Source organism: Salvia miltiorrhiza, chromosome 4 (genome assembly GCF_028751815.1).
Source record: "Salvia miltiorrhiza cultivar Shanhuang (shh) chromosome 4, IMPLAD_Smil_shh, whole genome shotgun sequence".
NCBI classification, from domain to species: domain Eukaryota; kingdom Viridiplantae; phylum Streptophyta; class Magnoliopsida; order Lamiales; family Lamiaceae; genus Salvia; species Salvia miltiorrhiza.
In genome coordinates, this window is record NC_080390.1 from 33,200,149 (window position 1) to 33,224,022 (window position 23,874).

General features: G+C 35.7%; 3 protein-coding genes across 4 annotated transcripts; all 3 read left to right on the plus strand.

Annotated features, from left to right (window-relative positions):
- The first annotated feature begins 7,792 nt into the window (after positions 1 to 7,792).
- On the plus strand, positions 7,793 to 10,229 carry LOC131021216 (uncharacterized). Of its 2 annotated transcripts, none has more exons than XM_057950319.1 (3): positions 7,793 to 7,996; positions 8,500 to 8,583; positions 9,454 to 10,229. In XM_057950319.1, exons 1-3 carry the CDS (start codon positions 7,979 to 7,981, stop codon positions 10,102 to 10,104), a joined length of 753 nt encoding a protein of 250 aa, XP_057806302.1. In that variant the 5' UTR covers positions 7,793 to 7,978; the 3' UTR covers positions 10,105 to 10,229. The 2 variants fall into 2 exon arrangements, with proteins under 2 accessions (XP_057806302.1, XP_057806301.1); XM_057950318.1 differs by having other exon boundaries at positions 7,801 to 7,996; positions 8,500 to 9,327; positions 9,454 to 10,224.
- A 2,798-nt stretch (positions 10,230 to 13,027) lies between these two features.
- LOC131021217 (U-box domain-containing protein 38-like) lies at positions 13,028 to 15,325 on the plus strand. Its single transcript, XM_057950320.1, has one exon. It carries the CDS (start codon positions 13,445 to 13,447, stop codon positions 15,032 to 15,034), a length of 1,590 nt encoding a protein of 529 aa, XP_057806303.1. The 5' UTR covers positions 13,028 to 13,444; the 3' UTR covers positions 15,035 to 15,325.
- Positions 15,326 to 16,752: 1,427 nt separating this feature from the next.
- On the plus strand, positions 16,753 to 17,337 carry LOC131023325 (protein ALP1-like). The gene has a single exon (XM_057952868.1). It carries the CDS (start codon positions 16,753 to 16,755, stop codon positions 17,335 to 17,337), a length of 585 nt encoding a protein of 194 aa, XP_057808851.1.
- Positions 17,338 to 23,874: the final 6,537 nt, after the last annotated feature.

Genomic DNA, 23,874 nt, shown 5'->3' on the forward strand with positions numbered 1-23,874 from the left:
CTTTATTCTTGTATATTTTTCAATATTTAGCTCAAATATATTCAAGTATAATTAATTTTCTATTATATTTATAAATATAATAATTGAGTAGGAATCAATTTTATATAAATATAAAAATATAAAATCATTTCCCGTACATTGCACGGTATGCTTAATAATTTTGATAATACTTTTAATATGAAGGTTAAAAAAAAATTATTAACACCACTAACTCATTTCACACGTTCACACTAATTCAACAAAATATATTAATTACTTAGAAAACACTATTCAAATATATTTATTCAATTTGATTTTCTTTTAAATTCATCAACTTTAATTTATAAAAAAATATTCAATATGGATGTTAAATTAAAGATAATGACGATATCTTTAATTTGATGTAAAAATTATAAAAAATAAATTTAAAACCAATAAGTTATTATAGTTTAAAGTCACCAAATTATTTTTTTCTCTCTCCTCTCTCTTCTCTCCTCTATCATCTCCTCTCTCATTTCTCATTTTTTAAAATTCACGGTTCTTTCATTCCTTTTTCCATATTTTTTTTATTTTATTTTTTATGTTTTTACTATAGATCAGTATTTTTTATATTTTACTATTTATATTTTTATTATATCAGTTTAATGCAATTACAATGACGAAACTTATATTTGTTCATTTTAGAAATCTTTAGCTTAAAAATATTTTTTTAAAGGTCAACTTTATATTAATATAAATTTGTAGATAAATAACTAACATATAGTATATCTTAAAAATCGAATTTTTAAGCTTCAAAATTACTCATTGGAAAATCAGTAATTAGAGAACCATTATCGATTTTCTTTAAAAATAAAAAATAAAAGTAAATTGAAGAGTTTAATTTTTTAGTAGCACATTTATTTAAATTTACTGAAATTGTATACATTTTATTTTGGAAAATGAACGACACATATCTCATGTTAAACCCTTTATTTTTTCACTTTCCAATTGAAAAAAAAAATGTATACATTGTAACTTTATTTTAAAATTTGAGCATAAACAAAATGACCTCATAAATATGCATTCGAAAACTATATTAAACTACAGTTATACTATATGTAAATAAATAGTTTTGTACATCTTAGAATATTATATGATCCATAATGATACTCATTATCATCTATACTTGCTTTTGATATTTCATAATTTATTTATTTATAAATTTATACACATTATCAATTAAATCAATTAATTGCTATTTCAATAATTGAAAATTCGAATTTTTTCAGATTGATATTTTTATTGAGATTATATTGTGAATAATTTATTTTTTATTGAGATCATTTATGTTTATATTTACTTATATATATATATATATATATATTATGTTTAACATTTTTATTTATTTATTTAAATTATCGTTCAATTTCGATGATGGTCGTGCATCGCACGAGCGGGCACATACTAGTTAGTTTATAAAATAACAATAATAAATTAGCTGATATTGACCGAATTGACGATTAACAATCTCTAACATAATCTGCAAACAGGTACGATGGTGCATAAATTGATGACATGTTCATGTTGTAGGCATGAAAAACGATGACACATCAATCATAACAGTAATAAATTCAATGTCACGTAAGATCGAGATTTAAATGAGCTCCTCTAATGACTTTATTATCTTCTCCTTTGATAAATATATGACGATTTCAACACAGAGAAGGTTACTAACTAGAAAAATTATGTGAAAATCTACAAACTCTCAAGCTCTCGACTCTCTTAAGCCAGCAAGTACCAACACAAAAATACAAAGTTAAGTGAATCTCTCGAAGTGTTGTTTCATATCCACATTTAAGATTCCAACGTATGTTTCCTACTGTGTTTCTAAGCATTATCCGTAGTAAATCTAAAGCTTAAATTTGAACAAACTAAACGGCATATATAATTTATTCTTTATTATAACACTTTGCTCACCTAATTTGATACCCTTCAAACACTCAACCCGTCAATAAAGCAATTAAGCAGCAAAGTGTAAATTGTCTGAAACCGAAGGAAAGAAATTAGTCACGATTAGAAACTCGTGGTTCAGATTAAGGTTACCAAACTAAACAATTAACTTACAACTATAAAACAAGAAATCCTAAACTTAAGTGGATTCACCTGATTGGATGAGATCCATGGACATAGTAGACTTTACGCTGAACCACGTTAAAATTTTGTGTGCTTTAGTTTCTACTTTTACATTAAGTGTTAGTGAATTGTCATCTATCAGCACACTTGTACCAGCTAGCTCATAAGCACACTTTTGTTAGCTGAATCAATTCAGCTAACTTGCACTTAATCTGACTAACTTTGCATGAGTTGGTCTAAGTTTTCTCAGCCATTTTTAAGTACAAGCAAGTAAACTAAGCTAACACATTCTATACACCAACTTAGTTATCTGTCTAACTGATAAGCTCTAAGTTGTCAGTAGGTTAGTAAATTGTTTTGTTCACTCTCGATAAAACAAACTACTTAAAAAAGAGTAGCTCACATTTTATGCACTTATCTATGTCAACTTAAGACCTAACTGCATTAAGCTAACCTAAAGTCTTATCTTAAGCTAGCAACAACAAAAGTTGCAAATGATGTATTTATTCCTCATACACAAATATTCACGCGTTCGGGATCTATGTTATACATGGACATTTAACATATGTATATAAATTGATCCATGACTACAAAATTTTTCCACCTAAATTGAACCAAGTAATTTGTACATAGTTTTTGGCCAAAAAATTTGTATTATTTGGATTGGAAGTGTCATTATTTGTTGAATATCTAAATAAAAAATATTTTAGTTATTTTTTCAAGTTTATCAACTATTCCACTCACTTAAAAAAAATACTTCTTTCATCCTGTGTAATAGTCCTATTTTTTCACTTTGAACGTAAAAAATAGTCTTATTTCATTTATACACACTACCCACAAAAGATCGATATATCAATATATCAATGTATTTACCTATTCTACCACATATGACATACCACAATACATTCAACTACAATTATGAATACTACCCCTAAGGTGGATCCCTTTTCCCACTCACAAATCACTCAACTACAATTATCAAAATTTGTGTCACTCCCTTCTAAAATTATATTAACAGGACGACGAGAGTATATAAATATTTGGACGCAACTTTGATATTGACGAGCCCATTTTTCGTGCTCTTTTCGTGTGTCTTTTAGGTCTAGATCGAGTCTTGTTTTCGTGTGTTTTTGTGTCTTTTGTGTTTGGGATGACATATTTAGGGCACAAGGACAGGTGGATAGGATCTTGGGCACAACAGGCTGCATTCCGCAAAAGAGGCACAGATTTGAGATCATTTATGGGCACAATAGTTGTACTAATGTGCCCAGACCAAGTACCATGCGGGATCCAGTTGCGTTCTAAGGCACAGCGGCGAGACAGGAGCAAAATCTGGCATTCCAGGGCACAATGGAAAAAGTTGGTGTTCATGGGCACAGCCGCAAGTCAGAGGCAGAACGAAAACTAAGCAGAATTGTGATGCTGACTTTGAGGCACAACCTGGCGTACAAGGGCACAACGCGCACCCATCAATATAAGGAAAGAAGAAGGCGGATATCCACTTACAATACATAAGAGGATCTGCCCTGCTTTACTTGCCAAAATTATGGGATGCATATCTGATGCGGGCAAAGCAAATATGGAAAGAAATCTCAGTAACATGGCTGCGCCCAGAAACCCTAGCCGCCGTGCCCAGAAACCCTAGCTGCTGCGCCTAGAAGCCCTAATTTACATGGACCTGGCCCAAAGGCCCACTGAAATCTCTATATAAAGAAGCAGTCCCCCTGCGGCCAGAGGAGCGAGGGACGAATTTGGTGAGCTAGAGAGTGAAAGTTCACCACACATAATTCCACACCTTAAATTAGTTTGTTTTGTATTTCTATTTTCAATGAGAGTCTAGCCAAAGAAGAAACAAGCCCTTTGGGCACCTTTTTATTTTATGTATTGTTTTTATTTGCTTTGGACAAAGTTGGTGTTGTCCAAAGATTGCTTTTATTTTTTAACTTCTCTTTCAATTCAAGTATATTTATTTCGTTTATTTATTTTGTGTTATTTTATTTAATTATGTCTAGGTAATTGTTTTACTTGGTTTGAGGCTAAAAATTGAGTTAAGTATGAGCAAGTGAAATCGTGAGGTCTAATGTGGGCACAAGATTTGTGCAATCACGTTCCCGAAGTAATTGGCCTGATTCCAACACAACTTGGACAAACTCGGCACTTTATTCGGTCGGTACTGTTCTGGGCATGGCCAAGTTACAAGCAGTATGTGGGCACAAGTTAGGATAAATCCAGCTCCATGAAGTGCGGCAATTGTGGGCGAGTGGTAGTATGTCTTTGAACATGGCTGATGACCATTTGGGTCCGACAAACTTCCTGTGGGCAACCACATGAAGGGCGCGGATGAGGGCGGGGTAGGCTGCGCACGTGATAAGTGACAAGGGGGCCCGGCCTATTGACATCTGCCCATAACCAATGACGTGAAGACACAATGACAATCCTTGAACCTATGAGCGATGACTGTGCCCTGACTTGACGAGACTATGCCCAAACCAAGTTTCTTTTTTTATCTTTCTTTTGTTTTATTTCAGGTTCTTTGTTTCCAGTGCTCTGACCAGGGCACAACCCAGAGTGTGTGATCGTGACCGTGACAAGAGAGAAGAATACACCAACTCCTCGTGGGATCGACCCTATACTTACCGCTAGTAGAACCTAGCTGTGGACATAGGAAAATTACAAATTTATTTGCACGGAGAATCCACCGCATAACGGCAAGGCAAATGAATCGCCTCCGTCAGATATTATTTTCATTTTATTAAAAATAAATTACATAGTGTATTTAAATATTTTCGTGATATGAATATTAAATGCATTGCACTGAGGGTAGATCTAGTTATAGTTTTTTTTTTTAGATCTAGTTATAGTTTAATAGTTAACAACTTCAAAGTTTGATTAGAAAAAATTTATAGTTCGAACTTTCAGTGAATTTTAGTTTGTACTCTCAAGTTTGATTTATTTTTGGTATGTTCTAAACTTTGAGAAATTGATTAATAATGTGGCTTGTTTAAATTTTCCGACTCCAAAGTTCCACAATCATGCTGAAGTGATGTTCATAGTTGTTCTTTGCCGATTTGTTTTTTTAGAGAAAGATAAATTTCATTTCATAGCAACAGACTATACGAAATGCCTGACATGGAGTCAATGAGGCCTAGCCCAAGCGGTTAAACTGAGGCACCAAAGTCTTTCTCTTGCAAGAGGTCATCGGTTCAAGTCCAACCGACGTCATGTAGGTTATTTTTCCATTTATTTGGATACTTGGTTTAGTTTGTACTAGCTTGATTATTGGTTTAAGTTGTACTAGTTATAGTAAATTTTAAAAGAATGTCTGATATGAGGCGAAACTGCAACATAATATTAATCATTAGGACCTCTAGCCATATTATGTGTAACTTGATTGTGGTTTTGATGATTGTAGCTGAAGGAAACATGACAATCTCTATCGATCATCTACAGAATATATCGACAATGTAACTCAAACCCTTCCATTTTTCTTCGGTCATTCAACGCCCTCATGAAATTTTGGTTGTCATTCCCACAATCACATGATCGAAATTACGATCTATGGTGGTCTTAAGTGCATACCTTAATCCTAAACCATCCAAGACAAAACTACTACACGGTCTACACCCCGCCCTGGACTTTTGTAGCCCAGCGAGAAGGATCTGGCCTTTGTTTGCTAAAATTATACTTAAAACAATGATCATCATTACGACACTATAGTCTATTGTAGACTATTCTACATTAAAATAGATTTTCAATGGTAAGTAGTCCATCGTCGTCAAACCATCAGTGTAATCGGAATCACGATTGTAAGTTGGCCAATAGTGGTGTCGAGTTTGCGACCAGTTTCTAGTCGTTTTAGAACAAGATTCGTTTGATTGATGCCTGAGCTTTGTCGGTCATATCAAGATCAAAATTTTTGACATACTACTCTGACAACTGTGGTTAAGTAACGAGGACGAATTTTGTCAAAAAATAGCGAAGAAGTTGTTGTTCGCGTTAATGCAGCGACGTTTAGACCACATCAGTTGTTTGATGATGATGGATCATCTATTGTTGGAAATTTCTTTAAGCGTGGAACATATTTGACTCTGGTTTCATGGCGAATATTGATCATTGTTTTAAGTGTAATTTTTTTTTTGAGAACAGTTTTAAGTGTAATTTTGATAAACAACAACTACTGTCATAACTCCGGCGTGATTGTAGCATTTTTTGCACCAAATTTTTTTAAACGAACTATAATTATTCAATTTTTCAAAATTTAAAGTATACAAAAAAAAATCAAGTTGAATCTACGACTTGAGATTTGCTTAAATTTCAAGCTAAAAAGTTATAATTAACCCTTCAATAATTCTATCTTATAATAAAACGATATTGTTTAATATTCTTAAAAATTTAAACATTGAGGATAATATTAAAATTTCATACCATCCTTTTTTCTGTATTTTTTCATATTAAAAGTGGAATACAGTTGGACATAATAAGTTATGGAATAGAAGATTACATCTCTGTCTCTTGTAAGTCTATAGATTTGCAACTTCACTTCTCATCTTCGTTTTTAGTTTAACTTTTTAATGCAACTTCAAACATTCATTTTCTTATATATATTTTGTTTTTTGTATTTTGAGTTCAAGTGATATATAACCCTGTACACCATTTAATTGAAATGATTATTTTTTCAATGTAAAAGAATTTTTTTTCTTTTTTTCTTAAAGATAATTACCTTCAAATGAATCAAATACATTGTTGGAATTGATCATTGTACCACCTAATCGATATTACTCGTGGAAGCGGAAATGTTAGTACATTAAATAAAGTGAGAATAGCTGATAGTACCCAACTATCTCAACCTACATTTCAAAACTATCCACTTTTTCATACTAATTCACCCCATATCCATTCCCCTTAAACAATAATAAAAGGTACACTGAAGTTGGCAGGGAGTATCATGCGTGTCAGTAGGAAATTTATGACCAAATTTATTGGGTTTAGAAATAGGTTGGTAGAATTGTCTTTATTATGTCCAACCAATTCTCTCCAATTATGCGCCCCTCCCCAATTATGCGTATGCGCCCCTCCCCAATTCTACCTATTATGCGGAAATTTCCTATCTGCGCCCCTCCCCAATTATGCGTATGCGCCCCTCCCAATTCTACCTATTATGCGGAAATTTCCTCTCTGCGCATACGCATAATTGGAGTTCAATTTAGTTCAATATATAAGCAAACTAAGTCCCATATTTTGTAAACTCACCAAGAATTTGCAACAAAATTAAACACTGCGCATTTATGATTCTTTTTACACAATTAAAGAGCAATTTTATTGGATCAACTACCAATTTCCGGATTTATAAATTCATTAGAAGCCATTTTTTTTTCAATTAATTTGTGTTCGAAATATATTAATTTATTATCCACTCAATTAATTTACTAATTTTACCTAATATGGCAATTCGAGAATTGGGATGTACCAAATACATAGAATGCGGAAATTTCCCCCTCCCCAATTATGCGTATGCCCTCCCCAATTCTAGGTAGAATGCGGAAATTTCCTCCTCCCCAATTATGCGTATGCCCTCCCCAATTCTAGGTAGAATGCGGAAATTTCCTCCTCCCCAATTATGCGTATGTGCCCCTCCCCAATTCTACCTATTATGCGGAAATTTCCTCTCTGCGCCCTCTCTCTACGGAAATTCTGTCTCTGCGTAACAAATCTCTCCAACCCTTTTTTTAAAAACAATTGATGCGCCCCACCCCAATTCTCTCTCTGCGGAAATTCTCTCTCTCTCTGCGGAACAAATCTCTCTCTCTCTGCGGAAATTCTCCCTCTCCCTCTCTCGACCGAAGCTTTATTTATTTTCACCGTAAATTGGCCGCCGGCGCCGGAGAAGATGGACCAACCGAATGAGGTTTGGTTTTTCTGCAATTTTTTTTTAATATTTATCCTATTTTGTTTGGAGTATATGTTTGTTGGTGCTCAATTTATTTTCTTATGTAACTTAGATTATTTAAGATTGAAATTCCAATTTTTATGCTTTGGTGTTGTTACCTGATTTAGAGGTTTTTCGCTCGTCCGATCTTGAAAAAATTTTGCCCCCCTAATTTGGTATTATTTTTTCGAAATTTTGAAAAAATTTTGCCCCCCTAATTTTCGCCCTAAATGAAAGTTGCCCTAATTCTTGGCCCCTATTGTTATCAATTTAGTGTTACGTCTATATTTGTTTGTTTATTGTGAAAGAAAATATATTTTGGAATTGTTAGTATGCGCTAAAAGATTTTGTGCGCAAAGTAGTATATAATTTGCGCATAGATGGACTCATAGTATGCAAATTACATGCGCATAGTTGGACTCATTGTTTGATATTTGCATTGTTTTGGTTGAATTTTAATAATTATTTACCTGTTGTTACAGGGTCATCCTGTTTTTTTGAGAGCGGACACAATTAATTCAACGTGGGACGTTGGCACATATTATAAAATAAAGTATCTTAGCAAGGTAAAATCTGTTTTGAAGGAAAAAGGTGGTCAACAGTTATTAGATAGATTTATAGGGGGTTGTTTTGGACATTTTTTGGATTGGAATCCTGGTCCGAAATGTGCAATGGCCGTGCATCATGTGGTATCCCGCCAAATAAAATCAGATAATAATGATCTCTGTTTTAAATTGAATAATACTAAGGTTTATTTATCGAGGAGGGATTATGCTTTAGTGACCGGTCTTCAATTTGGTGATTTTAATTATGATATGTCACGTAATCATAATTTGGATGAAGTGGAAGTGTTTAGAAGATTTAGTTGTGGTCAGTCTCATGTGAAAGTGTCGTTTCTCGTTGATTTTTTTGATAATTTTAAGATTGATGATGAGGATGGGAGTTTGCACTTGAAGATTGCCTATATTATAGTCTTATATGGACTTCTCGTAGGCTATGAGACTGATAAAACTGTTGAGCATTGGGTTTGGGCATTAGTGGATGATCTCGATGCATTTAACCGATTTCCGTGGGGGGCGTATAGTTATAATTTGTTATGTCATCATGCCAGTAAAATTTTTACATCTAAGAAACAGTATAAATTTTATGAACCTGTGTGGGCATTGCATGTGTGGTCGCTTGAGGTAATGCCCGACTTAGGGCAGGTTGTCGGTAAATGTGTGGCGGAGTTTGCGCACCCCCGATGCTTAAAGTGGAAGTTTCGGAGTCGACCTTCTACAAAGGAGTTACACCCATTCTTCGAGAAAGAGGTACTTGGATTTTGTTATTTTTGGTGTTTTAGTTTTAATGTTATACTAATCTTTTGATAATTAATGTGTTTAGCATGTCATTTTGATAAAATGTTACACTGATCTTTTTATTTTATTTATTTTTAGGAGCAACAAATATTGGAGCTTCAACCAGATGAATTTGAACTGACGACCATGTACTACTTATCTACACTTGGATTTGATTTGGGTCAACCGGGTGAAGAAGATGATAACCAGGAGGAAGAGCCTCATCCATCCGGCTCTTTGAATGATATCCATAGGGCACGGCATGAAGAAACGCCTGATTTGTTGTTTGATGCCCCAATTGAAACACATGAAGTATCGGCTCTACATGATACACCTATTGGTGTGGAAGATATCCCCTGGACAGGGACTGATAGACGGGTGCGGGGTTCATCGTCCCGCGATGGTTCTCGTGGAAAAGCTAGGGAAAAGCGCGTTCGTCAGCCTACTCCGTCTTCATCATCTAGCAGCGGTGAGCAAGCAAACCGCCGTGTAGACCGCGAGTACATAGATAATGCTGTCAGGAGGATTGATGCGGCAAATGAGGCGAGAATGCAACGACACAGCGATGCTTTGCATGAACGAGTCCATTTGATGTGCAATGGACTCATCCAACGAAACATGCGATGTATTCTGCTCATAAGTGGATGCACTAGGTATATCCATGGAAGGTCGGTATACATCACGCTGCGATGGATAATTCCTTCCATTGTCAGTCACAAAAACTTGTGGCTCGACCTCATTGGTGCATAACAGCCGAAGTTGATCATCATTAATTAACAAGGAACGAATCAGCCGACCACTGCGAGTTCTTGAAAAACAATAAAGATCATAGTTTGGATTCAAGGAGTTTGCCACCAAATAATAATTAATACTTTGCCGCAACTCTAGAATATTTATATTATCGGCTCGAACATAGCAAAAGGTAGCACTGCCGCCATTATAAAGATTATCATTCCAATATCCTCCATAATTTACGATAATATTCTTCCACTCCGCCATCTACGAAGAGACAACGACAAATACCATTATAATTCAATAATAAATTTTCGCCTTCATGAGGGTATATCACATAAACATCCGAAATATTATACACCAAATTTTTCATGACAATATTAAACACCAAATTTTTCATGAGGATATTATCCACCAAATAATAAAACAATCAACATCAACATCCGAAATATTAAACAACAAATTTTTCATGATGATATATCACATAATACAAATTATCATCTACGATACACCAAATTTTTTACATCTAAAAAAATTAATTTAGCAACATAATGTATTACGCATACATAGATGCATAATAATAATTAATAAATCTAAACTAAGTTTCATTTCATGATTACACTCAATAAAATTAAAAATAGTGCATAATGTAGCAATTAAATATTACATAATAATCTACATATGAGAAATATGAACCTCTTGTAGCTCGCTTCAGTTCCTAGATCTCGGGGCAAAGAAACTTTCAATTTGTGAGTTCTCCAGCTCTCCACGACATTTTTTTGTTCATTTACAAGGTTTCACAATTATTTGTGTTCCCTGCCCACCAACAAACCAAATATCATCGTATCGAATAATTTCCCGTGAACTAAGTGTACGTTCATCGTATGAAATAATTTTCCGTGAACTAAGTGTACCTTCTTGATGTTGACAAATCGTTCACATGAAATCTACCATTACCCTTACAGCTATACCATATTTCCACGTGAAACAGAATAAAAATTAAAATTGCGCATAGATCTAATTAAATGCGCATAGATCTAATTAAATGCGCACTAAATGCGCACTAAATTTCCTGCGCACATATACCAAATTCATGCGCATAGATCTAAATTTGGTATACCATATACCAAATTCATGCGCATATATACCAATTTGGTATACCATATATAATTAAATGGCGCAAAGATCTAATTAAATGGCGCAAAGTTGACCCCCTTCTGCACGGCGCATAGCTTGTTGCGCATACATCATCAATCTCTCATGCGCATAGATCTAATTAAATGGCGCAAAGTTGACCTCCTTCTGCACTGCGCATAGCTTGTTGCGCATACATCATCAATTTCTCAATTTTCCTTTACCTTATTGCGCATACACCATGAATTTTCCTTTATTTTTTTTATATAAAAATTAATACTAATTCAATTATCATACTCGGGAATATAATAAAAATTAATTTTAATTAAATATATATTGAATTGAATATTAAAAAAAATAAAAATAGAAAAGAATTTATACTTATAAAATTTGATATTATGAAAAGATGTATAGCTTATAAATAAACCTTCAATTTTATTCTATCTACAAAATTGCCACTCAATTTTGAAATTGATTAGCAATGGATTTGAAATCAATTTGAAATTAAAAACTCCATTTTTAATATAGTATATAGATGTTAGTCGTGAATTTGAGTTTTAAACCTTGATTCATGACTAACAATATTTCTAGTTGTGAATGCAAGCTTTCAAACTTTAATTCATGACTAACAATATTCCTAATTCATGACTAACAATATTATCTTAATGGATAATTTTAATTTTTACTATTTCAAAGTGGCTATTTTAAAAATCCACTCAAATTAATACACAATTTTAAGTATAGATAATTATTAATAAAAAATTACAAATTATATCAAAATTCATATATATATTGTTTTCTCAAGATCCTTACATTAGTATATTTTAATTAAGATATCTAATTAAATTAGATATCTTAATTAAAAGGCGTAGATTAAGGTGGATCCCACAATTAAATTAGATTGAGTAAAAGACGTATTTTAATACTAATATATAGTCATCACTTACTTATAATTAATTAAGGTGTTCTCAATTTAAGAAAGGGCGTAGATTAAAGTGGATCCCACAATTAATTTCCTGCGCATAGATCTCTAATTAAATGCGCATAGATCTAATTAAATGCGCACTAAATGCGCACTAAATTTCCTGCGCATATATACCAAATTCATGCGCATAGATCTATATTTGGTATACCATATACCAAATAATTAAATGCGCAAATATGGACTATGCGCACTAAATAATTAAATGCGCAAAGATACATGTCACAACATTTTCCAATCAGGAGACAAAACACGGAAAACAATATCACTCAAAGTACCAATAACCAATAATTGGTGTACTTGTCTGACAGTACACAACAAAGGTAGCAACTCAAATAATAATAAACAAATGAAATGGTCATGGACTAAATTAGCTCAAAAAAGTGGGTAGTTTTGAAATGTATTTTGGAGGAGTTGGGTAGTATAGAAAACCTCTCTTAAATAAATTGGGTGAGGATGCTCATTTACATATTATTGTGTACTTGTATACTTGATATGCTAATCTTCGGAAAGCATATTATTGGGTACATTTGATTATGTAGTGTCTAGTGTGTGATTGTATACTTGATATGCTAATTTCGTTAAGTATATTATTGGGTACATTTGATTATGTAGCGTGTGCTTGTATACTTAATATGCTAATCTCGAAAATTAATATCAATAGGCTTTCAAATCTAACGTGTTTTTAGTAAGTGTTTGTTTTTGTACATAAAAATAGTACTAGTAACTTAACTAATTGAAGCTCGATAAAACATAAAGTCGGTTATAGTTTTAATACTACTAGTATTCAGCATTCAACATTCGATTTCCCAACAAATCTTTGGATGAATTAAAAATTGAATAAAACCTAGAGCAGCTGGATTTAAGCATAGTCCGAGCAAAGAAGTTGTTCAATGATAGTATTTCATTTTATATTTCCCTTTGAAGAAAGATGATGACTCATTCTTCAAACAGTCTTCCATAAGTATAACATAATTAACAGTATCATAATTAGCGCACATCGTGAAACGGCATTTCCTCTCTTCTCTCATCATCTCCATCAACAACAACAACATCACCATTTTCTCTCTCATCCGCACGCACGCAGACTTAGTCCACCCAGATTCTCCCTTCCCCCTAAAAATCCAATCTTTACCAAAACCCCCCCACCATTAATAAAAAGCTGCTCCGAATCACATGAATCTCTTCAACCCTAAGCCGCTTTTCCCCTAACCCCCCCAATCTCCAAGATTCGCACCCAAAATGGGCGGAAATGGCAAGTTCCGCCGCTGGAGAATCTCGTTCCACAGATCTCCGGCCACCGCCAACAAGGACCCGCCGCAGGAATTCCTCTGCCCAATCTCCAACTCCTTGATGTTTGACCCCGCCATCGTCTCCTCCGGCCAGACATTCGAGCGCGCGTGCGTCGACGTCTGCACAGCTCTGAGCTTCGCCCCCACTCTCGCCGACGGCTCCAAGCCCGATTTCTCAACGGTCATCCCCAATTTAGCTCTCAAAACTGCTATTCTCAGCTGGTGCTCTAAGACCGGGTCGGGCCGCCCGTCCCCGCCCGTCCATTCGGAAATCGAGTCGACCATTCGCTCCCTCTCGGCCTCCACCGGAACCCTAGAAAGCCCCAAAATTCTGGTGTCGGAGAAGGAATTGCTGAAAGGCGTCGCCGAAACCCCTCCGATTTTGTTCTCCCACGCCGCGACGGAACTGAATTCTAGGGATTTGAACTTGTCTTCGAGCTCAGAGGAATCGGTGATCGCCAATGCCACGCCGCTTCTCCCCTTCGCGACGCGGCCGTCGTGCTTCTCGTACTCGTCCTCGCCCTCCACCTCGTCGGAATTCGTCGCGGAGGAAGGATCTACTAACGCCGCATCGATAAATTCGTCGTCGGAGGATGAGAATTTCATCACGAAGATGAGAAGTCTGGACGTTTACGAGCAGGAGCAAGCCGTGATTCAGCTGAGGAAGACGACGCGGACGAGCGAAGAAGCCCGCGCCACCCTCTGCTCGGAGCGGCTGCTTCTGGCGCTGAAGCAGCTGCTGAGCTCGCGCTACTCCGCCCTGCAGACTAACGCCGCGGCGGCGATGGTCAATCTCTCACTCGAGAAGGGGAATAAGGTGAAGATCGTGAGGGCCGGGGCGGTTCCGCCGCTGATCGACATCCTGAAGAGCGGCTACGACGAGTCGCGGGAGCACGCCGCCGGCGCGATCTTCAGCCTCGCGCTCGAGGACGACAACAAGACCGCCATCGGCGTGCTCGGCGCGCTGCCGCCGCTGCTACACGAGCTGAGATCCGGCACGCGGCGGAGCCGCCACGACGCCGCGCTGGCGCTGTACCACCTCACACTGGTTCAGAGCAATCGAGCGAAGGTGATCCGACTCGGCGCCGCGGCGGCGCTGCTGGGGCTGCTGAAGGACCGTGACGTGGCGGCGCGTGTGGTGCTGACCGTGTGCAACCTGGCAACGTGCGACGAGGGGCGCGCGGCGCTGCTGGACGCCAATGCTGTGGATTGCCTCGTAGGGTTGTTGAGGAACCGGGCCGAGTTGAGCTCCGAGTCGACTCGGGAGAACTGTGTCGCCGCCTTGCACTCGCTGAGCGACCGGAGCTTGAGGTTCAAGGGGCTGGCTAGGGACGCCGGGGCAGAGGAAGTGCTGCTCGACGTTGTGAAGGCAGACAGCGAGCGGGCAAGGGAGAAGGCAAGGCGGATTCTGGAAGGGCTGAGAGGGCCGGAGGCGGCGGAGGACGGGGAGGTGGATTGGGAGGCTGTAATGAAAGGTGGGGTAACTCAGGCGAGGCACCGAGTTGGGAAGAGTTCGGGGCGGAACTCGACTGAGTTCTGAGTTGGGATGGGTATTTAACTATTTATTGTGTAATTAAATCAATATTTGGTGGTGATTAATTTTGGTGGAATATGTCAATATTGATGGTTCCCTTTTTTTTTTTTTTTTTCACTTTAAGGTGTTTTAATAATCTTTATTTTGAGGATTAGAGCCTAACATCTTTTGTTTCTTGTTTCTTTAAGAAGAAATAATTGCTCGAACTTTGAGATTAGGATAGTGATACTTAGCTTTTGGTATTTATCTGTATATATAATTTGGTGTTTTATATAGTTGAAGATTGTGGACTTTCTACTTGTGGGCTGCTTTTTCTAGAATGGTGGAATTTATTACTACAAGATGTCAAATGTATTAAGCTTCAACTTTCAACACCCAACTCGAGACTCATCATATATCGAGGCGTACTAAAACTGAGATACCTTAGAGCACCTCCAACGGTAGTGTCTTAGAGGGGTGTCTTAGAAGTGGGGCCCATCTAAGACACACCCCTCTCCAATGCATTGTGTCTTAGATGCGTGTTTAAATCCTCATTTTCACAAAATTCATATTTTTATATTTTTATTTTTAAATTCTCAATTTCATTAAAAATAAAATTAAACATTATAATAATTAAAATAAAATTAAAACATAATTAAATAATGAATTTCGATTTATTTTTTTCATTGGACACGTCCTCCGGACGCGCCACACATTTCTCGCCTTCGACCCGTATTTTGGCTAAAACACTGCCTCGCACCAGGGTGGGTCTCCAATGCAGCCTCACTCCCTAAGCCTCGGATCGATCCTCCACTCGCATCGGCGAGTGGAGATGCTCTTAGAGCATTTACAGCGGGCGTGTCAAAGCCCGCGTCGAACCTCCTCGACGCCGAGCTGGAGACCCGCCCTGTTTCGAAGCAGTGACGAAGAGAAGACTCAGGGCGAAGAGCGTTATTTTATGGCGCGTCCGCCTATTAAAAAAAATCGAAAATGCAATTTCTTTCAAATTTTTTGACCGTTTCATTTTTTTTTTCACTTCATATATATATACTCCAAATCAACTCCATTCAATTCACTACCAAAAAACATCTCCACATCAAAAAAATCTCTACAAAAATGTCATCCTCTTCAATCTTCATCAAGCGACGACGAACGACGTACTCAAGAATTCTCTAATCTCGTGCAACAATTTCATCAAATTGTTCAAGCTATTGGTGATCCGCGGAGACGGAACCCTGTCGTCGTCGACAAAGAGTGGCAAAGAAGGCGTACATTCATCGGGACCGTGAAGGCGGATCACAACGTTTGCACGCGAATTATTTTGTCGAAAATTCGGTCTACCCCGACAACGTTTTTCAGCGCCGATTTCGTATGCGTCGTGCATTGTTTTTGCGCATCGTCAACGCCGTGCAGTCCGATCCATACTTCCAACAACGCAAGGATGCACTTGGGAGACCCGGCTTCACACCGTTACAGAAATGTACGGTTGCTATTCGTATACTAGCTAATGGTGGGGCAGCGGACCAGTACGACGAGCATCTACGGATTGCAGAGTCCACCTCGTTGGAGTGTTTGCGCAGATTCTGTCGAGCCATTGTCCAACTCTTCGGCGCGGAATACCAGAGGAGGCCGACTTTCGCCGATTGCCAAAGGCTTCTAGCACTGCACGAGGCAAAGCACGGCTTCCTGAGAATGCTAGGGAGCCTCGATTGCATGCATTGGGTGTGGAAGAATTGTCCAACGGCATGACAAGGCGCATACACTCGCGGCGATCAGGGGAACCGACCATCATCCTCGAAGTCGTCGCATCTCAAGATCTATGGATCTGGCATGCCTTTTTTGGGATTCCTGGTTCGAACAATGACCTCAACGTGCTCAATGCTTCGACGTTGTTCAACGATCGCCTACGAGGAATGGGAGTGCCGATCACATATCAAGTCAACAACTCCTACTACACAAGTGGGTACTACTTGACTAACGGCATCTACCCCAATTGGCCTGTTTTCGTGAAGAGTCCTACACATCCAACGGACACGAAGGAGAAGAGGTTCAAAGTGATGCAGGAAGCGGCTCGCAAGGATATTGAATGGGCTTTCGGCGTGCTTCAAGCTCGTTGGGCAATCGTCAAAGGACCGTCGAGTCTTTGGAGCAAGGAAGAGATGAGCGACATCATGTTCACGTGCATCATTTTGCACAATATGATCATCGAAGACGAAGGCGAGCACGCAACGCAATGGGAAGAAGAGGTCACCGACGAAGCTTCGAGTAGCGCCGCCGCATCTCGTCCTCGTGCCGGTGTTCCGCCGGATTTTTGTGTATTTGTGGCATGACAAATATCCATGCGAGACGCGGAGATGCATGCTCGCCTCACTTCGGACTTGAAGGAGGACATTTGGTCTCGTTTTGGTCCGATTGAGCCCTAGGAAATTATTATAATTTTTATTTTATTATCGTGTTTTAATTATGTCTTTAATTTTATTTTAATTATTATAAGGTAGAATTTTAATTTTAATGAAATTTGGAATTTAAAAATAAAAGTATAGAAATATGAATTTTGTGGAAATGAAGATCTAAGACCCCTTCTAAGCCACAATGCATTGGAGAGGGGTGTTCTTAGGTGGGGACTACCATCTAAGACACCCTCTAAGCACCAATGCATTGGAGATGCTCTTATAATTTCTCTTTATCTTAGGTACAAAGAAATTATATATTTTTACTTTATCTTTATGTTTTGGTACATTTTAGAGCATCCACAGTGGGTGACTCGATGGGGATATTCGAGTCACCCACCCATCAAGTCACCCCACTGCAAAGTTTCCTTACTCGAGTTTTACTCGAATTTAGGGGTAAGACTCGATTGCTTTAATTAACCGCGCGTGTTTACACGCACAAGGAATTAAACAAAAATTGAAAATTTAATTTCAACTGCTCTTTTAGCCATTTTTATTTTGATTATTATTATTATTATTATTATTATTATTATTATTATTATTATTATTATTATTATTATTATTATTATTATTATTATTATTATTATTATTATTATTTCGATTCAAATGGCTATATGGTCGTTCAATCCTTTTTTTTTCATTTCCCTTCCTAAAAAAACCCTCACACTTTTCTATTCATTCACACCTCCAATTCATTCTCTCCTTTAATATTTTTCTCTTTTTTTATTTTTAAGTTTTTTTTGTTTTTTTATGTAATTTTTAGGATTTTAAAATTAATGCAATTTTAATTTGAAATAATTTATGTTATTTAAATTTGTGCAATTAAATATAAATAAAAAATATAAAAATCAAAACTAAAAAAATCAAGTAAGAGATCAAGTCATCCCACTGTGACCTCCTTACTCATTATGGTCCCTCCTTCTATCAAGTAAGCTATCAAGTCATCCCACTGTGGATGCTCTTATTGGGTATTTAGCTGAGCTGTTTAAAACAGCTTATAAGTTGTTTATAAGTTTTTTTAAAATGTTTAATAAAATAAGCTCATAAACAACTTATAAGCTGTAAAAATAAGCTCTAATAGCTTATAAGCTCTCCAAAAAATAAATTCTTTTATCCCAACTTATTTTCACATTATCTTATAAGCAACACTCATTTTACAAAAATAACTTAACTATAATTTTTTATTTTCATCATATATTATTCTAATTTCATTTCTTTTCAATTTTCTCTCTAATTAAATTTTTTCTCTCTAGCTTATAAACTAAATTATCCAAATACGTTGACAACTTATAAGTTCTTAAGAAACTACATCTTATAAGTTTTTTGTAACATCTTATAAGCTCTTTAAAATAAGCTTAGCCAAATATCTTCTTAGTTCGATATAACACAATTTCAATACGAGGAATTTAATATTTTTAGTTCATATTTATTGCAGTATGCCATATTTTTGCTATATATCAAAATAATCGATATCTCAATTTTGCCAATAAAATCAAAATTACACTGTTATGCTGAAATTCGATACTGTATATCAATAACTTATTTATCTAATAATTCATTATATATCTTTTCTTATTTATTCTAAATTAAATGTAATATCGTGCACTTAAAAAAAATTACAAAAAAATTGTGCTTTACAGGAAACTTATTCGTAAATTTATATCGGCTTCTTTGTTATTCTCACTTCTCACGAAAATAGTTATTATCATTGGATCTTCAACCCTATATATGTGTGTGTGGAAAGGTTCACTATTTAAGAAATCATTCTCAGCTTTTGGATCATGAAGATCTACGATTGATGCATAGACATAAGAATAACGAATAAGCTAGTATATAGTAATGAATCGTGCATTATATAGTGTTGAATAACAATATTCAAAAAATTGATAAAATTTTCGCTTCTTCCAGGATTTGAACATATAAAATTTTGCTCTTTTCAAGTAAATATCAACCATTAGATACATTAAATCAACACTTACAAATTAATCTAAGATCTCACCATATATGAGAGATCTCATTGTTATTGTTGTTGTGCTGATTTAAATCAAAGAATAAGGTGGTCCACCGACAGTGGCTTTTTTGCAGTTTAGTCGAGGACGGAAGCGGCATCACTCTAGCAACGCTATTGCTTGAAATCGAAGGGAGTGGAGGCTGATATTCAGGGATCTAGGGTTTTATAGAGAAAGAAGGAGAAACAGAGAGAGGGGAGAGATAGAGAGAGATGAGAAAGGGAGACCAAATCGACAGTAAGAAGAGGAAGACGCCAAAAAGGGTGTTCGAAGGCAGTGCTGTCGTCAGAGATGGATCAACGACGGCGACAAATACGTGTAGCGTGTTGGTATGTGTGTGTTCAGTCAATGGGGAGAGGGAGAGAGAGAGAGAGAGCATAGAGGTTTTCAGCAGAAAACGTTTTTGGATGTACTCCCTCTTTTCAAACCGTGTGTTTTTTGATTTTCAAATGCGTTTTCATTTATGTGGATTTTTTTAATTCCACGTGGACAACATGATAATTGGTCGGAACACGTCAATTATTGGTTGTTGGATTATTTTGTGGGCCAAAAATAAGAAAAAAAAATAAACAACGAATATTATTTTGTAGTTACCATTAGAGTGTGATATTTAAAAAAAAAAATACTCAAATAATGGACCAAAATAGTATAATATTTACCCTGTTATAAGATTTTCTTTTAGTTAATTAAATTCAAGTTAATTTATGAGTTTGTTAAATGTGTATTGGAGAATGGAGAAAAAACTCGAATTTGGTGACGTGAAGTGTGAAAGACTGAGAGCTGAGAAGTTGAAACTTGAGAGGTCTACAATTGGAATATATCCTGTATTTAAAAATCATGTTAGGTTAAGAATTTTAGATACACTTTTCAAATATTTATACGAGTAACCTTTGCTTTTTAAAACGTGGTGTAAAATTATTCTATTAACATATGCAATGTAATCGTTTCTGAAACTCATGGATTTATGTCGAAATAATTGCTCCGAAGTTAAAAACAGCCAAGAATTCTTATGGTTCCGATAATGTGTGTGTGGAACATCTGAAATAAGTTTCTCTTGAAAAACAGAGGAATGTTAAAATCGAGTAGATGAAAGTCAAATTGCGACAATAGCAAAATTAATAGCTGACTGTGGAGGAACTTGATTTAGATGTCACATCAATTTTAATAATCAAATACTCTGGCAAGATTCATGAGGTTGCCAATTCGCCATCCAAGCAGAATTAGTCAAAAGAAATTCGTTACACAACAACTTCTTTTATTCATATTTTTCTTCTCACAAACAACCACACACACTTAAATTACATTTTTACAATTAATTTCATAAATATCATCCACAAACTTTTTAGGTTTCAAAACTGTTGCATTGATACATGTAATATTATTAACGAGGCCTAGCTCTAATGGCATTTTTTTTTAAAACGGTTCAAGTGACAAAGTTAAAGCACCTAAATACTCTTTTTTGTGATTGGTGATCCAATCTCACCTGCTTGCGGGTAATTTTTCCACTTTTGTGTGGATAGTAATTGATGAGGATAATTTTATGCATACCTCTTTGAGCCAAGTTTAATGAAGGAAAACTATCAAAAAAGAAACGCAAAACACTTGTGTCAACCTTAACGACAGCTTCGCTGGAGTCAGTCTTGACGGGTCAGCTCTTCCAAGACCAGCCTTGACTGGTCAACTCTACCAAAGTCAGTATTGGCTAGTCAACAGACTCTACCAAAGTTAACATTAACTGGTCAGCTCTACTAATGTTACCGTTGACGACTCAGCCCCGACAGCTCAGCTCTGCCCACATATGATAGTTTAGCTCTGGAACTAAGACTATTATAATGAGACTAAGCCCAAATTGACCTAATGAATGAGCCTTTAAAGTTAGGGATTCTTTGTAAACTATAGATAGAACTTTCACTTGTAAACTTAGGGGATTATTCTTTTTGAGCAGCTAAAACTTGTAAATATAATCTCTGAACAATAGTGTAATTCTCCGGCGACCTTCTGGACGTAGATCATTTGATCGAACCACATAAATCTTCGTATTTTTTATCGTTTTATTTAATTTGTTGATACCTGTTTCATCAGTAGTCCCACCTGCGTGCGGGTAGTTTTCTCACATTTGTGTGTTGTAGAATATCTACACCATCTTTATGTGGTATAGAGATTCTGCATACGTGCAGGTTGCTTATTTGAATATATACCTCTTATAATTCTAAAAAGCCAATACATGTAATATTTTGATTTGAATAAGTTAGAATAATCGTATTCTTCAGGTCAAATTCATGGTCTACAACTAGGGATGTCAATCGGGCCAGCCCACCGGGTTTCGGGTTAATCGGGTGTGGGCTAATCGGGTTGGAAATTTTGTCGGGTTATAAATCTTCAACCCTAACCCTAAACGTTTGGGTTTCGGGCTAGCCCATCGGGCTAGTTGGCTTAAATGCGTAAAAATAAAATAATCATTTGTATTTTATTATTTTTAATGATTTAATGTATAATGTATAAAATATTCATAGAAATCATATAAATTATATAGCAAGCATGAAATGCAAAAATATAAGATATTGAAAAAAACATCAAGATTACATAACATATAAAATAAGTTGATAACAATAAAATGTTCAATTTTGTTAACGAAAAAACAATAAAATATCCAACAATAGTTTGAATTCATGGAATCAAAACATCTCAAAAATACAAAAAAATGAAATGATGAAATTTTATAATATTTTGTCATTTTTTTTATTTTTATATCTAAATATTTAATATTAAGTATTCGGGTTTCAGGCTAGCCCATCAGATTAGTCGGGCCGACCCTATCGGGTGCCGAACTATTCGGTTACGGGCTAATCGGATTGTAACTTTTATCGGGTTGAAAATATTCAACCCTATCTCTCTCGAATAGCGGGTTAATCGGGTCAGCCCACAAGTTTCAGGTTAGATTGACATCTCTATCTACAACTACAAGTATACAACATTGAGCAATGCCGCGACCGTGAGTTTCGTGTCCATTTTTTTTTAAGACCTGAAAGCCCAATTCAACATTTTGACTAGCTTCATTGGATCGTTGTATTTATTAGTATTTTAATAAGTATAAAATTATTAAGAAATATCTAAAATCCTTAAATGGAAATCCCCCATATAATGTATTTTACGATATACTCCCTCTGTCCCATCATTTTAGTCTCTTATTCCATTTTGAGATGTCCCAAAAAGATAGTCCACTTTTCTAATTAATACTATATAAGAATATTATTTTTACTAAATTAACCTCATTTAATGCTTCACTTAGAAAAGGATGTGTGAAAATAATAAATAAGGGTATAAAAGATAAAAATATAAAAATTAAATGCATTTTCTTAATATGTGTGAAAAGTGGGAAGGGACTAAAATGGTGGGACGGAGGGAGTAATTTTTTATTCAAACAGAGAAAATATTTGCCTAAGCCTTTATATACTGATCACTCAGTGAAACATATCAATTACTCCCTTCGTCCCATTATTAATGGAAGGTATTTCATTTTAGGATGTCCCAATTAAATGACTCATTTCTATTTTTGATAATAATTTTATACTACAAATTATATGGACTCACATATTTTTATACACTCTTACATTATAATTTTACTTTACTTAATTTTCGTGTCGAAAAGGTATGTTCCATAAATAATGGGACGAAGGGAATACTTGAATCCAATATACGACAATTTTTCGTCTTTAATTTTGAAATTTCAATATATAATGAAGATAGGTTCATATGAGTGCAGATCACATCGTCCTATTACTAGTTAGAAGCCTTTGCGAAAGCCCAAAAGCTAAACTATATTTACTTTTACCAACAACTAGGGGTGTAAACAAACCAAGCTGCTCGCGAACTATTCGGAGCTCGGCTAAAGAAAAGCTCGTTCAAGTTCGTTTAGAGAAGCTCGATAAATAAACAAATCAAACTTGAACTTTGTAGTATTCAACTCTTTAGCTCGTAAACATGTTCGTCAAGTGATTCAACTTGAAAAATATAAATTATTAGTATATACAACTTATATTTATCCACTAAAATTAATAATAATTATATTAAATCTCTAATTAATTTTATTTGTCATAAGAAAATAATTAATATATTTATTATTTTAAATAAAATAATTTATTTTTAAAATAAAATAATCAATATTTTGAATATAAATATAATTTAGAAAGTTCGTATAGGCTCGATTAGGCTCGCGAGCCTCAAAGTATTCAGTAAGTAAAGTTCGGGATTCGATTCGATACTAAACAAACCAAACTTGAGCACACCACTATTCGCTTCGGCTCGGTTCGATTACACCCCTACCAACAGCCTACTGTATTTTATTGTCATTTTCAGTACTTTAAATAAGGGTAAATATCATGAAAACTCCTGAACTATACCCACTTTA